The 15,255-nt window shown below is 41.4% G+C and overlaps 1 protein-coding gene across 3 annotated transcripts in view; it reads left to right on the plus strand.

The window, feature by feature from the left end:
• The window catches only part of abr (ABR activator of RhoGEF and GTPase), a 140,786-nt gene that overhangs the window by 60,124 nt on the left and 65,407 nt on the right, over positions 1 to 15,255 (plus strand). For 2 of the 3 annotated variants that reach the window (XM_069700661.1, XM_069700662.1), the window contains exons 3-6: positions 2,828 to 2,926; positions 4,956 to 5,141; positions 11,986 to 12,093; positions 12,949 to 13,009. In XM_069700661.1, the coding sequence (XP_069556762.1) occupies positions 2,828 to 2,926; positions 4,956 to 5,141; positions 11,986 to 12,093; positions 12,949 to 13,009 (454 nt within the window). Of the gene's footprint in view, positions 1 to 2,827; positions 2,927 to 4,955; positions 5,142 to 11,985; positions 12,094 to 12,948; positions 13,010 to 13,353; positions 13,431 to 15,255 lie in introns of those variants that run through there. The other variant, XM_069700663.1, reaches the window with a different exon arrangement.

Consider the following 15,255-nt stretch of genomic DNA (forward strand, 5'->3'; position numbering starts at 1 on the left):
AGCTTTCACACATATTCATTGTTTTGAACAACAACTTTATGAAAATATGTTCTAGAAATGAATCTGCTTGGTTTAGATTACAGTATATTACTATTTATAGTATAGTACCAACATATCACTGTACGTAATATATAAACCTGTTAGGTGTGTGTAAATGAAGATATTCACACCTTCACATAGTGTTTTGTGTCATGTGTTTTATTATTGCTTTGCTGGCTTAAGGAAATTATATATTTGAGTGTAACCAGGATGTTTGAATACTCTGGTCTGTTCATGCATAACATGAAGAGAGATGAATTCCAGATAAGTCAGATGAACTGGGGATGTTAACTATACACGTGTGAATGGAAGTGAGCAGGTCATGTCTGTGTCTCTGTGACAGTCCTGTGAGTGTCTCTCGACCTGTTTGACAGCATTTTATCCAGAGCGGTCAGGTTTTAGGATTCACTCTGCATTTATTACTCTGCTCGCCCCTCTTAAATTAATGGCAAAGTACATTTTTGGCTTTTGTGATTTATCTGAATGAGCAAACGTTTTATCCCTTTTGACATAGATTAGAAATGACTGTCAGTTTGTCAAGGACTGCCTGCCCCAGAAAATTGAGCCCAAGAGCAGAAAAAGAAGTGTCCAACTTGTTTCAGCTAGAATTTCTCTATCAAATCAAAGAGTGTTTGATAAACGGTTTCCCCCTTTATAGTGCTTTATTACCTTTGTGGTCTCGAAGCACTTTACAGTTTGCCTCCCATTGCACACTAACACACATTCACACCAAGGTGCTCGCCAGGATCAACTTGGAGTTGAGTGTCTTGTCTAAGGACACTTTGGTATGTGGACAGGAGGATTCGGGGATTGAGCTGCTAACTTTATGATTACTGGACAAGCCACTCTACCTTCTGAGATACAGCTAACTGTTTGACTCTAATGTCAGGTGATCTGTCCAAAAGTTGAACAGGAAGTGGATCTTTCAACAGAATAATGATCCAAAGGAATCGCTGGAAAAGCAAAAATGGAAGGTTGTGGAATGATTTGAATCCTGTTTAAATGTTGTGGAAGGATTTGAAACAGGCAGGAAAACCTAGAAACAACTTGCAGCTGAAGGGATTTTGCATCAGAAGAATGATCAAACGTTTGATCAAGCTGATTTCAGAAACTTGTGGACAATTCTACTAAACGCCTACCAGGAGTAATGTCTGATAAAAGGGAGCAATACGAGCATCAGATGCCAAAGGTGTTGTTACTTTTTCCACAGAAATATATTACATTTACTGATATTTTTGCTGAAAAAATGAATGAAAATGCCTTTTTTTTCCTTGTGGTTGTGTTCAAGTACATCACCTTTACCTGTTGGCACTGTATCAGTTAAATGTTGGCTCCTTTTGACAAAAACAGCCACCAGTTTCAGTGGAAAGTACAAACATTTTTAACAATGGCATGAATGTGAATTATGAACCAATGTTTTCTCTGATTGTGTGGAATAGCAACAGCTACAGTGGTGTGAAAAAGTGTTTGCCCCCTTCCTGATTTCCAATTTTTTTGCATGTCTGTCACACTTAAATGTTTCAGCTATTTGAATAAATTTAAATATTAGTCAAAGATAACACAAGTAAACACAAAATGCAGTTTTTAAATGAAGGTTTTTATTATTAAGGGAGAAAAAAAAATCCAAACCCACATGGCCCTGTGTGAAAAAGTGTTTGCGCCCTCCTGTTAAAACATAACTTAACTGTGGTTTATCACACCTGAGTTTAATTTCTCTAGCCACACCCAGGCCTGATTACTGACACACCTGTTCTCAATCAAGAAATCACTTTAATAGGACCTGCCTGACAAAGTGAAGTAGACTAAAAGATCCTCAAAAGATAGACATCATGCTGATTGAGACTTTGGAGTGGCCTAGTCAAAGTCCTGACCTGAATCCTATTGAGATGCTGTGGCATGATCTTAAAAAGGAGGTTGGTGCTGGAAAACCCTCCAATGTGGCTGAATTACAACAACTCTGCAAAGATGAGTCGGCCAAAATTCCTCCACAACGCTGTAAAAGACTCATTGCAAGTTATCGCAAACGCTTGATTGCAGTTGTTGCTGCTAAGGGTGGCCCAACCAGTTATTAGGTTTAGGGGGCAAACACTTTTTCACACAGGGCCATGTGGGTTTGGATTTTTTTTTTCTCCCTTAATAATAAAAACTTTCATTTAAAAACTGCATTTTGTGTTTACTTGTGTTATCTTTGACTAATATTTACATTTGTTTGATGATCTGAAACATTTAAGTGTGACAAACATGCAAAAAAAATTGGAAATCAGGAAGGGGGCAAACACTTTTTCACACCACTGTATATTCCTCTTTTCAAGCTCAGATAATTTTGCTGTGGGTATTATTTTCTGCAAAACCTGGACAAAAGTACGTGTGTGTCTTGTTTTGCTCTCGCCTCACATTTCTCAAACACGATTAGGGCAACGACTTCTGTGATATTAAAGTCAAAATACACCAGCTGGCTGTAAGCAGGAGGAATGAGCGTTTCCACAGAGGAAGCAAACCATTTAGATGTTTTCAGATGAGCCATGATTCCCAGTAAACAGCGCCTGTACATTCCTACACACTGCGAATGTGTGTGTATTCATCTCATGTTTACCTGATGTTGTGACTGCATCATGCAGGACATGAGCTCGAGTCAGTGTACGTTAATGTGCCGTTGTTTAGAAATGAACCCTGGATATAAATATGTAAGCAAAGGATATTTGATATCTTTTTGTGTATGTTCATGTGTGTGAAATGTATATCGCCATACATAACACATGATTACAGTCAAGTCTGTTGTATCCTGCAGGGAGACATAGAGAAAGGACTGGAGATGAAGAAGCTGGTGCTGTCCGGTTTCTTGGCCAGCGAGGAGATCTACATCAACCAACTGGAGGCCCTGCTACTGGTGAGAAAGACACACACACACACACACACACACACACACACACACACACACACACACACACACACACACACACACACACACACACACACACACACACACACACACACACACACACAAAACGGCTGCCTTCATGGTGCAGTGCTGCTGCTGTGAACTATCATGAAACGATCAGTGGTTGATGACGGTCACACTGAAAACGGCCACAGATGCTGCAGTTTCCTGAAACACTTCATACATGCTTCCTCATGTTAAGCTGCTATGTCATATCCTGCTGCACTCTGACTGACATGCAGTCACTTTATCATCGAATTCAACAAGTGGACCTTGCACTCTTGCAGTTACGGTACAAATCCTCCACCGATGCACCACAGGAAGCTTTATTTAGTTTTCAGTCATCGAGTTAAACAAAGACTAGTGTAACGCTGGTAGAAATCTGGTCTGACTCTCAGTTCCTTCTCTTACGGCCCTCAGTGACGACACAAGTCATTACGTCCAGTTTGATCAATGACGAGTTTGTTCCTGTCCTCCTTTACTTCCTCAGCCGCTGAGAGAACGTCTGAAATACACCGCATACTTTGGTTTTTGGATTTTAAACATGTTTGAAATGTTTACATTTACTCTAATAAATTAAAGGCAAGCCCAGGATTTGTTAACAGAAGTCTAAAATAGTGTTGAATAAGATGTTGGTGACCCTCGACATTATGTCATCTCTGTCTGAACTGTTATGGCGGTGAATTGGACAAAATCTAGGAAGACTCACATTGATGTCTTTTAGCCGGCAGGTGCTGATACTTTAATGGCAAACTGCAGTCTGGTATTAACACCTGTGGAGCTAAGTCATTAACAAGTCCACTGTATTTAGTTTAAACTGGATCTAAATGAAAAAAGAGAGAGAAATGATTTAACGCTGGAGACAAAGAAAGATGATCCACATGATACTGTACTGGACTCGAGAACATTTGTATCATTTCTTTTTGGAAACATTACTCTTCATATAAGACATAAGCAAAAACAAAAATGAGAAACATCTTCTCCTCTTCTTTTCAATGTCATTGATATGAATAGAGGATATATGTTGGAATATATCATAAAAGAGTCAAATATAAGGCTGTAAGGTTTTACTTTAAAAGAAACTCAAAGTATATATGCAGTATACCCGGGGTCTCCAACCTTTTTTCCTCATGGAAACATAACTGATCTCCATCAAACCAGCTGATTAAGCTTATTTTATGTGAGCAATAACAAAATGATACTCAACAGAATTATATTTTGCTATATTTAGCAGGTAGCTCATCATCAGCTAGTGCTTTGTAAATACTTTTACATTTTAAAAGAGTCATTTCTAATGGTAAAGAATTCTTTACAGCAGCAAATATCAATGTGTATATATGCTTCTATAATCACATCCGTTAATGTAAGCAGTAACATGGAAAGATAAATTCAAGAGGGAGTTGGAAAGTCGTCACACATCCACTCATCCGTTTAACACATTAGTTTTACCAGATGAGGAATTTTCAGCCAGCTGCTTCATAGTCATATATAGACCACGCTGGGGGCGTGGAGTGCGTCTGCTGCCTTTAAAAATGAGCCGGATCGTCTGATGAGCTCTCATCCAGCCCCCTACAATCAGTGTGAGGCTGACTCATCATTAACCAGAGAGAAGTGACGCTGAAGCCTTTTTCTGTTTTCACTGTAATTCAGGGTCCTCCGTGCTGTCTGCCTGCTCAGAAACATCACAATTTCAAAGCAGGGAGGCTAAGATTACTATGTGATACATTTAAACATTCATTTCTCCATCACCGGCCCTATTAAGCCTCTGATTGGCCAATTAAGTGCCCCAAGTTTTACTCTCAGCCTGCTCTGAAATGAGGCCTGACTCAAACCCATTTTTTTTTAATCAGTTTTTATAGTACTTATGGTACAGATAAATTATTCCTAATTTTTTGACTTTTTTAGTAAAGACACGCGAGTGTCCCCTCATCACTTGAGTCATGTTCACTGACTCTCTTGTCTCTTGCCTTTCCTGCAGCCCATGCGTCCCCTGAAGGCCACAGCCACGACCTCCCAGCCCGTCCTGACCATCCAGCAGATCGAGACCATCTTCTACAAAATCCAGGACATCTTCGAGATCCACAAGGAGTTCTACGACGCCCTCTTACCCAACATCCAGCAGTGGGACGAGAAGGTCACAGTGGGCCATCTGTTCCAGAAGCTGGTGAGTCTGACGTGTGCACAGAAATTACAGTGTGCAGCTCTTCTTCTATTTGTTTCCCTCTCTCCATCATGAGCAGAGTGCATTTAAATGGCTGCTAAATGGAGGATCGTGAGGCTTCTCACTGTTTGTAAATCACTTGTCTAAATTAGACTGCGTGTCTGCAGCCTGAGAACTTTGGCAGAATCACCCTGTCAGATTTGCACTGGATTCTGCTGCTTAAACAGGATCTCTCAGCATGTAATGTAACAGCATCATTGCTAGGTGTGTGTACATGTGTGTGTGTGGGTAAATTGAGAGAAGCTCCAGGCCTCGGCTGGGCTCTAAGTGTGTTAGATCTGTCAGATTTGTCGTGGATAATATGATTTGGAAGACGCTGTGCATGTGCAGATACTGTACAGTGTGTGTGTTTGGCATCCTGTCGACAGGCTGATGCAACATGCTGTAACAGAAACTTTCAAATGAGATGGAAGAAAGTGGACTCCTGGTAGGAAAAATACTAAGTCAAATTACAAGGTAACACCCATTCAGTGTGTGAAATCCAGAAGCACTCATCAGTAGAAGTGAACTTCAGTGGCACTGCGAGCACCAGTGGAGGATTGACATAAATAACCGGTGACAGGCTTTGTCCCGTTAGTCAACTCGGAGTACATCCCACTGTGGGCAGGTGGTGACTGAATAATGTGGTTTTTAATTTTCCTGGACTGGAAAGTCGACGGACAGAGAAATTCTCTGTTTAGAAAAGTATCGGTGAAACGTTTTTTTCTCTGCCTCAAGGTTTTGCTCTAAAGTTCGGAGCCCCGCTTTACAACAGGACATGGAAAGAAGACAGAGAAAAAAAACAGTATAATTTATTTTCCATCCTGCTGCTCAAAGAGCGATCAGTAGTAGAGCCCGACTGATATCAGCGAGCTGATTTTATTGGCAGATAGTGATCTCAACATTTATGTTTGTTGATATGAAAACTTTTTTTTACAGAACACAAAGCCAAAAAAAGATGCTTGGGCTAAATAATAAATTGTTCTATTTCTGTTCTTCTAGTTTTTTTAAAAAAAAAAAATTATAGTTATTGTATAGTATAGTCCCAGTTAAAATGAATGTATCAGGTAGCAGTGGGGACAATAAGCTGTAAAATATCCTGCCTCCATTACATATCTTTGTCAAAAGTGTTTGATAGCCACATCTGAAGGATCATTGCAAAAATGTGTGTTGCTATAAACTGCACATACAGCATATATATATCAGTGTTTCCAATAGGTTGAGACATAAAGATGTGACCAGATTTAACAAGTATTATCATTCCTTTTTTGGGGGGGCTGAAATAATTTAGATTGCTTCTTGAGTTTCCTGTAAATACATTATGTCAGGAACAGGTATGGATATTATTAAGATTCTAATAATACTGCCAATTGATTTAGTTCTAATGACACTGTAAATGGTTCATTTTCAATATTGGAATTTATGTACTCGCTCATATCAGTATCGGCTTCAAGGCCAACAATCCAGCGTCCGCCGTGTTGTACTCACGAGCATCGTTCTACAGCAACACATGTTCTTTGTCTGACAAATGAGTTGTTATTGGGCTGATTGAATCAGCTGGTTAAGAAGCATAGCCTATTCCACTGCACTAAACAACAGGGTACTCTTTTTCTTTTTTTTAACTCTTCTGTTTTAAAAAAACAACAACACAGTGTTCCTGGACTATTGTTGAAAGAATGGAGCTGAGAAAAAAGCCTCTCTTCTCGAATACTGTAGGATTTTACTTCTGGGAGCCTCATGAGAATCTTATCCTACGTTTAGTTTACACCATGTTTTTGGATCAGAGGAACGTAATTTATTCTCACTGATCAGATTTCAGTTCATCAGACGTCCACTTAGAAGGAGATCCTGTGACATTTTGCCAAGGCATGAGCACATTGTTGTTTTGACTGGAGGACAAGAATAAGTGTTGTGCCAGCTCAAGGCAGACTTTGGCATCTATTTTAGTATTTTGAAAAAAGAACTGACTGTTTGAAGTAATAAAATATTCCTAGCTCCGCTGGCCTCTGATTCAGTGTTTGTTTCTGTGAGCTGGCAGCTCTGATTGAGAAATGATCTAAAAATGCGACAGATTAAAATAGAGAGTTAATGTTAGCTTCAGTGGACGAGACTTTTCTGACATGTGGAGCAGCACACAATACACTGTCAGTCTCTTCATGTTATCATAGGTCTGTTCATATCATCATCTTCAACTTTGTGACCATATAGTTCTGTCTGTCGTTATCATAAGTTTGAATACATACAAACGTACATTAACAGACAGCACATCTGTTCCCACACCAATGACTCAGCAACTTATTCATTCTCACCTTTTTGGTTTGACAGAAGTACAAACATTAAAATGTTAAAATCACTTTCATGTTTCAGTTTTCAGCTACATTTTGATGTATTGCAGAAACATTTCAGCCACAGCTGAATCTGTTGAGGTGGGTTACTGCTACAAGTTTGCAGCTTCCTGTTTGCTCACTGGTTGATGAGAGATGGGTAGGTAGAAATTCAGATATCCAAGAGCTCACACATTAAAATATAGGTTTGAAAGACAGGACAATAAAATAAACAACCAATTAAAGTCAAAGTCAGTGGTCATAGTGGGTAAAACACAGGGCTAAGAAGGAATACTGAAATTAACCTGCCAATAAATAAATAGATAATAAAGAAGTTCCTGCTGATTTTTACTACACAGATTACTGAGTTTCATTTTGATTAGTCACAGGAAGCTATCGATGCTCATTTTGTTTATTAAATTGCACCTTGGTGCATCTTCAATTGCATGACAACAGGGCACATAAAAACTCTGGATATCTATCTAAGTTTTTGTACAAAGAAATTCCTAAATGTACACGATACAGTTGGGGGTCTGGAAGAAGATGAAGCCATGTCTGGTTGTAGATGTTGTTAGCAAGCTAAGCTACGAATTATCCAGTGAATAAATACAGCTGTAACTACTAGTTACTGTAGTTTCTCCAGTACTGAACAATGTGCAACAACACAGACGAGGTGAGTCGTCAATATAATGAGACACTACAGAAATGTCTTGCAATGTTTCAAAGTGGAGTATGTTTAAAAGCAGGTGATATAAACTTGTGTCATAATTTTGTACAAATTAATTTGATATGAATGCATTTCTCAAGTATTGTTTTGATATTGTACCAAGAGTCAATTTTGACTGAGATATTTGTTAGTAACTCAGAGATTGATTGGCAGCGGGCCATCGGTTCACCGTGTGTTTAGCAGCAGAGCAGCAGAGCAGCAGAGCAGCAGAGCGCGTGCTCCCATGTAGAAAAGGCCTCTCCTACAGTTGTAGTTAAAGCACTTCCTTTCAGGGCCCCTCCTCTCTGCGGAGTCGCAGCACCAAGTGACACCTATTAGTGTAGTGATCAGTTCCCATCTGCATTGCATGTATGTGCGTACATGAGCGTGTCACGTGGCAACAAAACATTTAGTCAGAGCGGCGGCGGGAGACTACAGATGGCGGCGTAATTAGCCGCTCTGCTCCCCACTGCTCCTCGTGTCCTCGTGGAGGTCAACACGGAGGGACCGAGTTACAGTGGACAGGCAGAGAGGGGGGAGAAAGACAGCCGCAGGTTTCTCACCTTTCTGAGGCAAGATGCAGATGCAGCCTGTGGCTGAGAAAGTTGCATTTGTCCAAGAAAAAGGTAAAGTCCCTGAAGGCAGGAGGTGGGAAGAGTTTAAACTTGGTAAGGTCATGGTTTTAAAACAAATGTCTGAAGACATGCCTCCATCTTTGGCTTCTAATAGTTATCAACTGTGTGTCATTGTGGGTTAGTGGATTACTCCCTCCTCATAATGTAGCCATGCTACCGGTGATGCTCTGTGGACCTCAGCGTTGGGTCAGACCACCACTTCAGTCCAGACTGAAATATTGAAACAGTTGTTGGATTGATTATCATTTGCCAGATGTTACACACAGTCAGACTCCCAAGGGGATGTTCCCGAATTCTTGGTTGTGAAAATGTATTGCAGACATATCCTGTTCAGGATGAACTGTAATAGGTTTGGTGATGCCTCATTGAGCCCCATGTTCCATCAACTGGAATTTATCCAGTACTGTTTTGTTAAAGACCAAAGACCTGCAAAACCAACAAGATTCCCTTCATCATCAATTGTACTTTATGCTAATGCTAATTAGATCATGTTGGTATGGTAACTCAATGATAAACTAAAGACTGGTCCAGCTCCGACAGGCCACCGGAGCTGATTGCTGCTATTCTAGAGGATGTTGTGATTCCTGCGTGGCAGCAGAAGAAGCTCTGCAGTCTGGCTTCGCAAAAATGACACTTTAGTGCCAAAGTAAATCTGCGTGGCGCTACGAGCTTGGCTGGTTTGTTCACTCTTGTCCTGAGGACTCAGACTTCTGCTGTTGAGTCTTGTTACTAGATGATGGTATTTCATTGTGGACAGAAGTGTGAGGAGTGGTCAGAATATTAGTTGTGACATTTACAGCCTGTTTTGGGTCAGATGTCTGACTTTGGGAGTTGGATTCAAGTCTAAATTAGGCGCTAGTGATTGCACCAGTTTCCAGTTCAAATCTCACTGGTTTGATTGTACTCTGCAGATACTAGTTGTGTGCACAACTGCCTGAAGTTTGAGTGTTAAAGATCAAGCAGGAACAATGTATCTTAGCAACATGAGGAAGTGTGGAGTCAAGCATGTGCAGTGTAGTGATATCGCTAATTGCTAAATATCCATCAAGCTGATGAAAAAATACTTCACATTATCTTATGTAAGTGGGAAAAAAAACTAATATTGTTTGATGACTGAAATATCTACATATGTTTCCACTCTGACTGATTGTCAAATTATATAATGATTTGAACCGACTTTGTTAAGATTTAAATGAGCATAAAGAGGAATTCATTTTGTTTGGAAACTCCAGAAAACCAGACCAAAGGTTTTATTGCTTTATTGCTGGTCTTTGTTGTCTAACTGATCAGATTTATATGAACTGTGCTCTGAAATAAATTCAAGACCGAGAACGGAAGATCCAGAGCTGTATGCAAAAGACATTTTTAGAAATGACTTGAACTTCAGCCTCCTGCTGTCCAACATGTCAGCGAGGATTTAAATGATCTACAGTCGTTTCTATCAGTTAGAAAGTGTCTATTTCTACTGTCCCCTCACTCCTTCTGTTTCCCACCTCCACTCTCAGACCCAAGTTGTTCCCACCCGCCTCTTTGACCTGTGATCTTGTTGCTTGAAGTGAAGGCGCTCTGTTTGGAGTCGGTGTTGCAGTGACGGATGGAGCTTTCATACTGGTGATGATGAGCTGATGAAATATCATAACGTCATTCTGCCTCATTTCTACTTTCTGGCGTTACTGCCAAATCTCTATCTTTGTAAATTCAGTGATCACACGTGTTGGTTCCTCTTCTCCATCCACAGTTTTGGTTTGATATAAAGACGTCTCCAGTTATGATGAGATGATGTACGGATGGTGACACTCGCCCACCGCTGGTCTCCTTAAATCTTTTAAGTTTTTGTCCGATTTGCACTAAGATGATGTCACATCGTATCTGTTTAACGTTCTCCATCATCTATTCTTACTATTGATCGGCATCTTTTAAATGCCACATGAGGCCGGATGATTCCCTCATTCCTCCTGAGTCCAATTTTCCACTTCACACTCTGAGGGGAAGTGGAAGGAGAGGAAATGAAAATAGGAGGACGGGGAGTTAAAGGACAAAAGTAACAAGTCTAACTCATTCACTCTATTCAGCTGAATCCAATCTCATTGCTTTAATAGGATGCAGTCAGCTCTTCAGCCCAGGCATTCAAGCATAGCTGTAGCAGGATGCATATTCATGCACTGCTGGTCTGCCGCTTGTGTCACAATGCACATACAGTGCTGCAGAGAGGAGCTGTTAATGAAAGGGAAGAGGAAAGAGAGGGTGACTCTGTATTTCAATCAGGAGGAGTGCACTGAGCCACCAGTGCTGTGGCATTATGGGAATGGGATTAGACTGTGCATTGACTAACAGTGTGTGTGTGTGTGTGTGTGTGTGTGTGTGTGTGTGTGTGTGTGTGTGTGTGTGTGTGTGTGTGTGTGTGTGTGTGTGTGTGTGTGTGTGTGTGTGTGTGTGTGTGTGTGTGTGTGTGTGTGTGTGGCAGAATTCTGATTAGAATAGAAATTAATTCATCTGCCAGAGCTTTGTATGAATTTTAATTGGATTGTGTGGCATGCAAACGTATGGAGGAGATAATTGAAGGTGACTCCACGTTGTGCTTACTGCAATATATTTTGGTTTACTGCCATGACATCCTTGTGTTGTGCTGTAATAGTAAATATATTAGGCAGTAAACCAGTTGCTCACTGGATCTGTGACCCAGATGAAATGGGAGAAAGGTAAATACCGCGATCACTGTCTCTGTTTCCCTTCATGTCTCTGGTGTTACCTTAATGCAAGTCTATTCCACTTCAATAGCAAGTGGACCCCAAACTGGGGGTTCATAGGCCACTCAGAATACTTTGTAAATTAATTACTACAAATAACTCTAACATTATAATGTTAATAGATATATTTTACTACATGGAATAAACTCGTCATGACCCTCTCGCGGTTGGCAAAGTGAATAAATACCTGTCAGTGCATTCACTCTGGAATTTTCACAATCAATGTCACATCTTTATCTTTGCGAGTGACATTTTGAAGCTTTTTGTTCACCAACATGATTTTCTTTTTGTCTCGTCAGCCCAGAACACAGCATTAAGGCTCGACTGAAGGAATGACAGGTGCAGACATAGACTGTATCTAATGTCTTTTATTGTGTCTCTTCTCACGTGCTCTAGGCCAGCCAGTTGGGAGTGTACAAGGCTTTCGTGGACAACTACAAGGTGGCGCTGGAGACAGCAGAGAAATGCAGCCATGCCAACAGCCAGTTCCAGAGGATATCTGAGGTAAGTTCATCCTCTGTGATGAGAGGATCCAGGAGCAGATGGAGAGATGTAGGAGGACATGTAACTGTGTTTTGCTTTATAACAACAACACGTCAAACTTGACATAATAGTTAGTGCATTAGACGATAAACCAGTATCATATTCATCTCAACTGCCTTAACCATCATAATAAACCTCTTCGGTAAAGTGAAGAAGAAAACAAATGCAGGATGACACAGAAGGGAAGCAAAGCGAATCGAAACATCCTCTTTTTGACAGGAAGCAATGGTGTTTATGGGAAATGTTATTATGAGGAACACCAGTTGAAAACAGATATTTGTGTTGTAATACGCTTGAGCTAGCACTTCTTAGCTGGTAGAGATGAGCAGCGGTGTTCGCAACAGGTCTAGACTGCAATAGGTTTGCTGTACATCAGCACACACTGATGTAGCCTGGATTCTCCTGGACTGAAGCCAAAGTGGAGGTGCTTTAAAATGCAATATCACGGTGGGCCACTAGTCAAAGCGTGTTTTTAATCCAAATCCGCTGTAGAGGTGTGTTGGTGGAGGTCGGGTTTACTGCGTTGGGCAGGTTGTGTTGTCCAGCTTCCTTTGGTCGTCTCAGCCTGCTGCAGTGATCCTATACTTCTTCATTAGTTCAATCAGCCTCGGCCAAGCAAGCACAGAACTCTGTGTGTGTGTGTGTGTGTGTGTGTGTGTGTGTGTGTGTGTGTGTGTGTGTGTGTGTGTGTGTGTGTGTGTGTGTGTGTGTGTGTGTGTGTGTGTGTGTGTGTGTGTGTGTGTGTGTGTGTGTGTGTGTGTGTGTGTGCATGTATAAGTAGTTAAATTGATCCATCCACTCCTCTGTTTCTTGCAGAACCTCAAAGTAAAAGGTCCAAAAGACTCCAAAGATTGCACCACAACTATATCAATGGAGGGTAAGTTTGCGTGGGTGCGTGTATGTAAATATATATATATATATAAAGAAAAGGAACTGAAACAACTGTGCCAGTTGAGTACATACTGTATGTGTATGTGTCTCTGTGTGAGTGTGCATTTCTGTCTAGGCTGCTTTAAGAATCCAGTCCTGTCTCTGTGTATGCAGTGGTGGGCTTCGGGAGGCAAACTGGTGCATGTGTGAGCCCTCTCTCTCTCTCTCTCTCTCTCTCTCGCTCTCTCGCTCGCTCTCTCCCCCACACTCACACACACACACACACACACTTCTTCTATCTCCCTCTCCGTCTCTCTCTCTCTGTCTCTGCCTGAGAAAGGAGGCAGTGAGCAGGAGAGCGGAGTCAGGAGAGGAGAGGGATATGGAGGTGCTTCTGGTCCTCAGACTGTGTTGTAACTGCACATACGGTAACGTCTGCATGATAGGAGCCGCCGCCGTTTGATGTTGCCACCTTGGAGCGTTGTCTTTTTGTCTCTTTTGTCTCTCTTGTCTTTGAGCCAGGATGTATACGCCTTTGATTGTACAGTAGATTGTTGGTATACCTTGTTTGCTGTGAAGTTGAGACAGTTATTAATAAGCTGTCAGACTGATATGTGGACCTTTTATGTTCCTGATGTGAAAATCGTTTCTACTTGCTGATGATTTCAAACCTTGATGTAGCTTCTTCTGTACACTGATGTGCCATACCAGCTTAAGAAGGCGGTAAAATTAGTTTCTTTTGTAGCTTTTGCGTTGCTGCAGAGTGATGATCCTCTGGGATATGGACTGACAAGCACAACTGTCTTGTAACAGACAGAATATTCAGCCTCTACGAGTGTGTCTTTGTTTAAAAGCCGGGCACGTTTATTGTGTTTAAGGTCTCCTCATAGACAATACTGAACACCCAAGGACCGGGCCTCATGCTGTAAGGGAACGGGGGAAATGCCGTTGAATTTATGCAATGATAAGCAAACATAATGAGTAAACGGCGTGGTTTTGTCAGGATGAGAGAGGCTGGGTGTGTTTTCAGGCATGTACCGGTGAAGTGTTAACTTATGTAAATGAGGAAGATTCAACCGGCCCGGTTGTTTCAGTTCCTTTTCTTTTCTCATCTCTCCTGCTCAGATACTCTTTAAGACGACCGTGGCAGTTGTTTCCTCTGCTATTGTTCTATCTGGCGGTTAAGTAGTGTGAAACTAGCTTCATATTCCCTCAACAATCAGGGTCTGTCAGCACCCCAGGCAGCTGCTTTGATTACTATTTGTATTACACTTCCTTAATTACCTGGCGATGCAGTCGAGGAATCTCAACTCTGAAAGTGCCGCTTCGCCTCCTCTCCATATTTATCATGGTACCTGCCTTGAATGCATCCATCCACATTTATTCTTACGTTCCAGGTGATTTAACCGGATCTCAGCTAAATGAACTGACATGTGCTTTTGTGTATTCATCTAAATACAGTCAGTCGCTGTTTTTGTTGACAGATCATAAAGCTCTCCGTCTCATCTCCCTACCTCCTCCTGAATGAATGGCTTCAAATAGAAACACAAGTAGTAAATCAAACAAGCGTCTGACATCCTGCTTTACATGTAAATGGGGACTCTTGCTACGCGCCGCCACCGTTTCCTCTGTATGCCTTAATCCTTATGTGCCCGATCCCTATCTGTCACTCTGCTCTCTTTATTCGTTTCCCTCTCTCTTATCAGTCTTGTTCCGTCTTTCTCGTCCTCCTTCACGGCTCATTCTTGGCGTTCGAAGCTGAGAGTCTTGCCAAACACCAAGTGCCGGAAGCCGTGTGGCGCCTTCTTAAAGACTTTTTACCCACATTGTCCGGCCCCTTGTTAGCAAAGATGAACTACCTGCGCGTCAGCCAAGTCGTCAAGGCGACCTTGGGAGCAGGACCAATCAGAGGCACCTTACTGCGACCGGACATCGACTTCCAATAATCCCTCTCTCTTTATCTGATCCTCCCTTTCTCTGTTTGTGTCCTCTCAGCCTCCCTCCTCGGCCTCTTCATTAGACTTTGAACGTGGACTCTCTGTCCAGTTTCTGTTCTTGTTTGTAAATTACACACCAGTGGGATACCCCAGAAACATGAAGCCAAAAATGATGACGCAGTTTCCTGCATTAATAAAAACACAGAGTAGATTTTTGTTTACATTAGCATCCTGGCAAAAATCCTTAATCTTTGATCATGTTGAGGATCTGATGTTTCCCAGGAACATAAAGTAGCCTGATATTTCATACTTATAT

The sequence above is a fragment of the Brachyistius frenatus genome, unplaced genomic scaffold (assembly GCF_029030835.1).
Source record: "Brachyistius frenatus isolate BFR_SWC_R1_liver_20210118 unplaced genomic scaffold, ASM2903083v1 Contig_34, whole genome shotgun sequence".
In the NCBI taxonomy this organism is placed as follows: domain Eukaryota; kingdom Metazoa; phylum Chordata; class Actinopteri; family Embiotocidae; genus Brachyistius; species Brachyistius frenatus.